Here is a 9,405-nt window from a genome sequence, read left to right as displayed (position 1 = left end):
GATCTACCAAACGCAGGTCTTTCGTGAGGAGGCTGGTGTTGACGTTCATGTGCAATGTGTGTAACAATGAAAGCTAAACGTATAAAATAACCTAAAATACGTTAAGTAAAAATAAAGTATTAATAAGTAATGTTTACAATACATAAATACATGTGTGTGTGTGTGTGTGTGTGTGTGTGTGTGTGTGTGTGTATATATAAAAGACACTGGACCACAAAACCAGTCATAAGCAGTGGTATATTTGTAGCAATAGCCAAAACCTTTCTCAGAATTCTCAATTTGTTTTACTTTTATGCTAAAATCTTTAGAATATTAAGTAAAGGTCATGTTCCATTAAGGTTTTTGTAAATTTCCTACCATGAATATATCAAAACTGTTAAAGGTGATTTTCTCACATTTAGTTTTTTTGAACCCTCAAATCCCAAATTTTCAAATAGTTGTATCTTGACCAAATATTGTCCTATCCTAACAACCCATACAACCTCATTTTCAAAAAAAAAAAAAAAGACCCTTATGACTGGTATTGTTGTCCAAAATCTCACACACACACATGAACAGGTTTAGGCATAAATCTACAAAAAGAAACACAGTTGATATAAATATGACACTTGACACTGTACTGGAGTCTTTTTATTTATTACTTTGTAGACCGACATCACCACACCTTACTGTCAGTTGAATGTGACAGTTCCCATCCTGAAGCTGTTTTTGGACAGGGAATCTAACCTCCGCCCCTATCTTCGCCTCAACAGACAAGCCATAGTCAACCTCATAGCCGCATTGCCTTATGAGGTTGACCATGGATGGTCAAAGGACATCGAGGTTGTGATGTTCCTGTACTGGCTGGCCCATGCTGCATCATACCGTGTTGTTGCCTCAGCCTTTGCCATCCCCAAATCAACAGTTCACAGGGTTGTGCACAAAGTCAGCAGGGCTGTCCTTGGCCTGCTAAAAAATATTGTGCAACTCCCTCAGGGTGAAGAGGTGGAGGAGATCGGTGCAGGATTTGCCAGGCTGTCAGGCTCTCCTGCTTTTCACATGGCAGTCGGCGCTATTGACGGCTGCCACATCCGTGTAAAGCCGCCAGCCGTCAATGCATCCTGTTATTTTAACAGGAAATTATTCCATTCAGTGCTGCTCCAGGCTGTGTGCGATCACAGGGGAAAGTTCTTGGATATCTGTGTCGGCTTTCCAGGATCTGTCCACGATGCAAGGGCCCTCAAGAACAGTGCCATTTACAGCAGGCAGTTATATCCACCAGAGGGCCGTTGCATCTTGGGAGATGGAGGGTACCCCTGCCTCACATCACCCATCACCATCATGACACCCTACCGTGAACCTGTTGCCTCTCCAGTTGAGGCCCGCTACAACAGGCATCATTCCAGGGCCAGATGTGTGATTGAGAGGGCCTTTGGGATGCTTAAGACCCGCTGGAGGTCCATCTTTTTTAAAGCCCTTGAGGTGAGCCCAGAATTCACCCCAATCGTCATCACATGCTGTGTGATTCTGCACAACATGTGTCTGGCTGCTGGTGACATAATAGATGCAGATGTGGATGACGACGATGAGGGTGATGTCAATGAGCACAACATCGAAGCCAGGGAAGTGGTGTGCGGTGATGTCGTCAGGAACCGTCTAGCAGCAGCAGTGTCCGCACCCGACATCCACGTTCCTGCCTTAATGGAACATGACTATGCTTAGAAACATGTATTTAAATTCTCCCTTGTTAAAAAGTTATTTTCTGTTACACATTTCTTACAAATCCTTCACGAATGTACTAATACTTAACATCCCCAGTTAAATAAACAAATTAATTAATTAATGGTAATGTAAATAAAGATTTTTGTACTGGCAGTATTAAACATATTTCAATCAACATACAATTTGATATGGGCTTTGTATCGCAGTAACACTGGTTTACATGTTTATAGCTCTAAAATTGGCTAAATTGTAGCTGAGGAGTAACAAACTTTTATGGTAATGGGATAAATGTATTTAGAAAATTACAGTAAAAAACAATTGCCTTCTCCAGTGCTTGCGGCTGCTTCTCCTAGAACCTAACTTAACTCCTTGAATTCAGATGTTTACATTTATATATAAAAACACTTAGCCTGTGTGGTGGATCCATTGAAATTACCTTAATTTTAAAAAATGCTGTATTACTTTTTGTAAAAAACAAAACAAAAACAGACTAATCAACTGTTAGCAAATACAGAGTAAATCAATATGAATAATATTTTTATATTAACCCTTCCAGATCCTGCAATCATCCTACAGTGGACTTTACAGTTTATAGCTGAATACATGTCAATTTATTTTTTAAATGTATACTTACTAATATATTCTTAAAGGAATAGTTCACCCCAAAATCAAATCATTAATTAGTCACCATCATGTTGTTCCAAACTTGTAAGACATTCATTCATCTTCAGAACACAAAATAAGATATTTTGATGAAATCTGAGAGCTCTCTGACAGGGTTCTTCCATGTTAGAAGCCCAGAAAGGTAACAAGAACAAAAATATTCCATGTGACATTACTGGTTCAACCATAATTTTATGCTTAAGCTCCAAGAATACTTAAAAAAATCAAGTAATGTTATTCGACAATTCTTCTCATGTGTCATGGTACTCTCCAAGAGGTACTAGGCTAGGGTGACACAGGTACCTTGAACATGGTAGGACCCTTGCTGTCTGTGGAGGGTCTGAGAGCTCTCCGATTTCATCAAAATATCTTAATTTGTGTTCTGAAGATGTACAAAGGTTTTTAAAAAAATATACTATTTACAGAAGATTCTGGGAACATAATACAAGCTTTGATTTAGTTTTTTATTATTGTATGTAGACGTATGTATTTTATTTATTTATTATTATTCATTGCAATTATTTATTTATTAATGATTTGGTCAAGACAGCCATTAAGGCAAGGAACCTCTCTTCCCTTGCTGCAGCCTCTCTTCTCATTTCTTCATCTCTACGCTCCATTCTTGCCCTAAACTCTTCTTCTCTCCTTCTGGCTTCTTCTTCTCTCTCTTTTCTTTCCTCCTCTTTTCTTCTCTCTCTCTCTTCAAACTCTCTCTCTCTTCTTTCCTCTCTCTGTTGTGCCTGTTCCTCTCTCTTTGCCTCCCGTTCCTCCAGCTCTCTCAAATATACCAAAAGTTCACTCTCTCCGGACCCTCGCTTTCTTTTCCTGCCAGCATCATCAGAAGGGTCAGCAACAGAGGGAGATGAACCAACAGCATCATCTTGGCTGCCAGATTGTATAAGCACAGGTGGGGTGATGGATGGCTTAGAACCTAATGCAGCATCCATCACCCCATACCACTTCCATGATGCTGCTGTTAGTTCGCCTCCCTCAGTGCTGAGCCCTGACTGTGGACACTTCAGATCCTATACAATGTGTAAAAACACTAGTTAAAGGAAAAATTCCCTTCCAAAACAAAAATTGTAAGATAATTTACTTACCTCCTTGTCATTCAAGATGTTTGTCTTTCTATTGTCGTAAAAAAAAAAAAAATGTTTTTGAGGAAAACATTAAAGGATTTCTCTCCATATACTGTAGTAGACTTAAACAGTGCCTGTGAGTTTGAACTTCCAAAATGCAGTTTAAATGCAGCTTCGAAGGGCTCTACATGATCCCAGTCAAGAAAGAATGGTTTTATCTTTTGAAACAATCAGTTATTTTCTTTTTAAAAAAATGGCAATTTATATACTTTTTAACCTCAAGTGCTCATCTTTTCTAGCTCTGTGTGAAAACGAGATGGGAGTTTTTCAACAGTCTTGAACCGGACATGCAGAGCAAGACGAGAGTTTGAGTTTATTTATTTTTTTAGAAAATAACGGTCCTTTAGCTGGATAAGACCCTTCTTCCTCGGCTGAGATCATTTAGAGTCCTTTGAAGGTGCATTTAAACTACAATTTATAAGTTCAAGCAGGCACCATAGAAGTCCTCTATATGGAGAGAAATCCTGAAATGTCTTCCTCAAAAACACAACTGAAGAAAGAAACATATGAGCATCGAGGATGACAAGGTGGTGAATAAATTCTGTAAATTTTTGTTCTGGAAGTGAACGTTTTAATAATTTAACTGGTTATCCATATTTATTGAAAAAATAATAATAAAGGACAACACGCAACATTACATGTACTTACTTTGTATTTTTGCTTTAGGTTTTCCCATTTTTTCTTCACCCATGTTGCTGAAACCTTTCCTTTTAGGTTTTTTTCATGGATGAAGGCTCTTGCGTACCCAAAAGAGAAAACAATAAGTACATATTTACAGAAATATCAGAGAATCCTGAATAGAGCAAACAAATCCATTGAGCCTAAACACAAAACATATTTTAAGTTGAAGCTAATAAGCAATACAAATATTAGTAACAACAAACTGAAAGACATTGCCCTATGTAGCCAAGGCAAACCTCAATTTAAAACATTTTCTTAAAGATAACTGCAAACAATATAAAGTTCAATGCTCTTAAGTAGGTGTGTATGCACATGTTTTTAAGGTATAATGTTAATAAAATACACACTACGTTAAATGAGCTTGGTTAAATTTTATTCATTTTGATTTAACCAACTTAAACTGCACAATTATGGGAATTACCTTTTAAATTTGACATTTTCCCACATCCCATCAAAAAGGGCTAAAAATAACTGACAGTCAGCATAAACTCTTCATGTAGACCAGGGCTGAGTAACTCCTTTCCTGGAGGGCCACTGCTCTGCAGAGTTGAGCTCCAACCCTAATCAAACAGCACCTGACTCTATTTTTCTAGTGATCTTGAAGAACGTGGTTAGTTTGTTTAGGTGTGTTTGATAAGGGTTGAGGCTCAATTCTGCAGGACTGTGGCCATCCAGGTCTGAAGATGCCAATCCCTGATCTAGACTTTTCTTACATCTGTTCCTTCTATAGACTGTTTCTTATATCTTATTACAGACTAAAGACAACATGAATAGATTTAGGCATCAAGATAAAAAATTTTTTTTACAATAAGGTGTCATTTGTTAACATTTTAACTAACATGAACAATGATCAATACATTTACTATTTATCAATCTTTGTTAATGTTAATAAAAACACAGTTGTTCATTGTTAGTTCACGGTGTATTAGCTAATGCTAACATACATTTGCAATGCATTAGTAAATGCTGAAATTACTCAATAACTACGATTAATGCTGCAGAACTGTTTAATCTTAGTTCATGTTAACTACTTTAGAAGTTTACTAATATTAAATAATGAACCTTATTTTAAAGTGTTACCAGAGTTTACACTGTTCGTGCAGGAGTCCGGAAAATGTCAAAAACCACAAGCTGTACCCTACAATTTAGTCGTGTCTCTGTGGTAAATCCCCGAATACACAATATAACAATAAATTAAAACACCCAAATATTGGGGCTTATTATACCAATGTAACAAGCACACTACAATAGGACAGTTAATACAGCATCTACAAAAGCATACAAATAACCGTTACTTACTCAAATCCTTTAATGGCAGCGTTTCTTTTCCCCGTAAAAAGGGATTCATTGGCAATGCGCCAAGTAATTAGGCGCTCAGTGTCTTCATCTGTCCCTACAAGATTAACACGGTACTCTTTTCACACATCAATTCATTAATCTCACAAAGGATTAAAAAAAAAAAAAACTTTATTATAGTAAAACGTTTAAATTCTTACATTTAAATACTGAGGGCACTTCTCCATCACCACCTCCAGCCGCCATGTTTACACGTTCTCAAGCTCCTCCCTCCCGCGCGCAATGTGTTGTGGGCAATATTAGCCTCTAGAGTGTGCATCGATCCGCACTTCGAATTCCAACCGGAAGTAGTAGACCATCCGGGAATCTTTGGAATACTTTTTTAACCATACTACGATTTGGGACATACTAATTCTTTTTTCGAATACTATTTAGTACGGATAGTATGCGAATTGGGACGCAGCATTCGTTTCAAAGTAACGGCTGAAAAAAGATTCAGTGATTCTTTTACGTCATGACGCAGTACGCATCACGTCGTACCTAAAATCCTTGCGTGGCATTAAACAAAACCGTGCATGACAATAATATATCATTTTTAAATGTGCATATTTATTTACATTTATTTAATAATGGCTATTTATAATTCTGTTTATTTATTTTTTCATTGTATTAATTTATTCATTTTGCTTATGTATACACTTCCAGTCAAATTGTCTCTTCTGCTCACCAAGCCTGCATTTATTTTATTCAAAGTACAGCAAAAACAGTAAAATTTTGAAATAGTTTTACTAATTAAAATAAGCGTTTTCTATTTGAATATATTTTAAAATATAATTGTATTACTTTGATTTCAAAGCTGAATTTTTAGCATCATTACTCCAGTCACACGATCCTTCGGAAATCATTATAATATTGTGATTTACTGCTCAAAAAACATTTATTATTATTTTTTACGTTGAAAAAAGCTGAGTATAATTTTTTCAGGTTTCGTTTGAATAGGAAGGTCAGAAGAACAACATTTATCTGATATAGAAATCTTTTGTAACATTATAAATGTCGATATCATCGCTTTTGATCAATTTAAAGCACCCTTGCTAAATAAAATAATTTTCTTCCAATGATTTCTTTCCCAAAATATTATATTGACTCCAAGCTTACGGATGGTATAGTTTATAATGTTACAAAAGCTTTTTATTTCAGATAAATGCTGATCTTTGTATCAGCATTTTAAATATTGATAATAATAATAATAATAATAATAATAATAATAATAATAATAATAATAATAATAATAATAATAAATGTTTACTTAACAGCAAATCAGCATATCAGAATGATTTCTGAAGGATCATGTGACACTGAAGACTGTAGTAATGATGCTGAAAATTGAGCTTTGATCACAGGAATAAATTACATTTTAAAACATATTCAAATAGAAAGCAGTTTTTTCAATAGTAGAAATATTTCACAATATTACATTTTTTTTCTGTATTTTAAATCAAATAAATGCAGGCTTGGTGAGCAGAAGAGAATTCTTAAAAAAAAAAACATAAAAATTTGTAGATGCTCTTTAATGTTCGTACAATATCATTTCTGTTTCCTTAATAAAAAAAATAAAAAAATCTTTGTGTTGCATATTATATGTCCTAAAACATTTAATGACACATATCACTGATTATTCATTTTTTAGATTTTTGTTTTTAATTAATACGGCTTATATTTTAATGCATTGTGTCCTAGTTTTGTGTCTATCATTCAGCTCATAAAAACAGTCACTTAGAACCTAAAAATAATTTGTGTTTAAATTAAACAATACTAAAATCCATTTACACCTATTGTGTGAAAACACGTTTTAGAGCACGTTTTTATAAAATTCTAAATATTACAGCCAGCTCTATGTCGGATGTGTCTCAAATGACAGTTCTCCGTTCAAGTGATTCAAGAATCATTCAATTTGATTCGTGAACAAATAGTCCAGTTTTGTGAACCGATTCAGCTTATTCATCGAAAAGATTCGAATCAAAAGATTCGGTCACGAATCGGGCATCGCTAATTATAACAACCATCATTCCCATGTAGATTTAAGTCTTTCACGTGGTCATTATTTTTTATTTTATGGTTGTAAACAGGCAAAAAACGTATCAACTATGAATTTATGACGGTCTGAAAGGCTGGTGTTGCAGATTTAATTTTTCTTAAACCCCAATTTTATATTTTCACAAAATTAATATCAGACTGTAAACAACTATAAATGTGTTTTACCCACGCAGTCCTGGTATATATAAAATTAATCTAGGTAAATACCAGTATCAAAATCATGATGCTGTGTGTCCATAATCTCCACCCATTTCCTGAGGTGTAAAGGATGTCGGCGAAACGCACAGAGAGCGTTCTGTAGCCCACCGCACCCACCACATCAGCGTTCCTGACTGATTCCTGCACACATCGACTCCTGCTTTATCTACACAGTCTTTCAGGGAATCGGCACGCAAGCACGGACCGGTCGATGGAAAAAGCCAGAAGATGATACTGTGAAGAGGGTGGACATGGAAACCCGACGCTGAGTTCCTTTAATTGTGACCATAAGACACCATGGCCAAACAGTACGATGTGCTGTTTAGACTCCTGCTTCTCGGAGACTCCGGTGTCGGCAAAACCTGTTTATTATGCAGATTCACGGACAATGAATTTCATCCCTCCCACATTTCCACCATCGGTAAGAGTGTTACTTTCATGCATCCGTTCAAAGAGTTGCAGAACAAACAGCACATACCGATAAGAAAACCCATAGCAGCGCTGGGCCATTATAGTCTATGAGCCGTGAAAAGAATGGCTTGAGAATTATACCACATAGTGAGATGCATTCACACAACCTCTTCTAGTTATTTCTGTTTCAGTGTGTGAAGTCTTAAAATGTTGAATTTTTACACAACTGTCAATCTAAATGAATATAAAATTATAGGTTGCATGAATGGCATCGAAGACAGAAAGTGCAGGTGTGTTATTGCATGCATTTCCACTAAAAGATTGATGCATAAAAGTGTCCTGTCAGCCATTCCAACTCACACATGCTGTTATGTAAGTACTACAATATTGATATGAAATGGAAATCAGCTTTAACTCAGTTTAAAATTTTGGTCTCAGCTGTGAGAAATATGGAGATTTTTATTGAAATCCCTAATACTGTTTTCTGTAAAATGACTATTTTGTATAACTAAGCTTTCAAGCACAAGGTATCATTTTGTTTTGTTTAATTGAGTGTTATGAAAAACAAAATTTTGTTTTAAGAAGGCTTTTCATAAACCTCTCATTTCAGTGTTTATATAGTGTGCGCTTGGTCTAGTGGGACATTTTCCAAATCGGCTGACATTACGTCCTGACAACAGCCAATTTACTCATTTGAAGAGATTGAACAGAGATTATTTTACGTTTTTAAGTTTCCAGAAAAACATAATTTTATAGTTTTCATATGGTAATATGCATGATGACAATTGTTTTTAACCACAAACCCATTCTTAAAAGCCAACTTCACTTATTTGTTTTACATATTTTGTAATGCTTATCACGTGTAAAGGTAAACTAGATGCTTATATATGCATAAAGATGTTTTAAAATAATAGTTCATCCAAAATTAAAAATGAGTCGTCACTGTTTTCTTGCTATTCCAAACCCTTTTGCTTCAATGGAAACCATGAAAGTAGCTATCTAGTAGAATGTCTTAGCTGCAGTGTTGCCAAGTCTGTGATTTTTCCTGCAGACTTGGGCTACTTTAACAGGTTGCTGCTGGTTGTTTTTCATGTCCGTGGGTTGAAGCGACCCCAATAATGTGACCCCTGGAATGTGATTTTTCTTAAAAAGGTGGATTTGTTGTGAAATCCTGGCAACCCTGCTTAGCTGCTCTTTTCCATACAATGAACATGAATGA

At 35.6% G+C, this 9,405-nt stretch overlaps 2 protein-coding genes across 3 annotated transcripts in view; one reads left to right on the top strand and one right to left on the bottom strand.

Moving 5' to 3' along the window:
- Positions 1 to 612: 612 nt before the first annotated feature.
- LOC141283565 (uncharacterized) lies at positions 613 to 5,799 on the bottom strand. 2 transcript variants are annotated; one of them, XM_073816865.1, is made up of 4 exons: positions 5,681 to 5,792; positions 5,484 to 5,577; positions 4,152 to 4,239; positions 613 to 1,676 (listed from the first exon to the last, which is right to left on the bottom strand). In XM_073816865.1, the coding sequence occupies exons 1-4, from the start codon at positions 5,724 to 5,726 to the stop codon at positions 1,377 to 1,379; spliced, it is 528 nt and encodes a 175-aa protein (XP_073672966.1). In that variant the 5' UTR covers positions 5,727 to 5,792; the 3' UTR covers positions 613 to 1,376. The 2 variants fall into 2 exon arrangements, with proteins under 2 accessions (XP_073672966.1, XP_073672965.1); XM_073816864.1 differs by lacking the exon at positions 613 to 1,676 and adding an exon at positions 2,800 to 3,389 and having other exon boundaries at positions 5,681 to 5,799.
- A 2,020-nt stretch (positions 5,800 to 7,819) lies between these two features.
- rab15 (RAB15, member RAS oncogene family) overlaps positions 7,820 to 9,405 on the top strand; it is a 19,316-nt gene continuing 17,730 nt past the window's right edge. Inside the window, exon 1 of the mRNA XM_073816518.1 lies at positions 7,820 to 8,196. Coding sequence (XP_073672619.1) covers positions 8,073 to 8,196 — 124 coding nt within the window. The 5' untranslated portion in view covers positions 7,820 to 8,072. The remainder of the gene's footprint in view (positions 8,197 to 9,405) is intronic.

The sequence above is a fragment of the Garra rufa genome, chromosome 13 (genome assembly GCF_049309525.1).
Source record: "Garra rufa chromosome 13, GarRuf1.0, whole genome shotgun sequence".
Lineage (NCBI taxonomy): Eukaryota > Metazoa > Chordata > Actinopteri > Cypriniformes > Cyprinidae > Garra > Garra rufa.
This window is presented reverse-complemented; position numbering and strand designations above follow the sequence as displayed.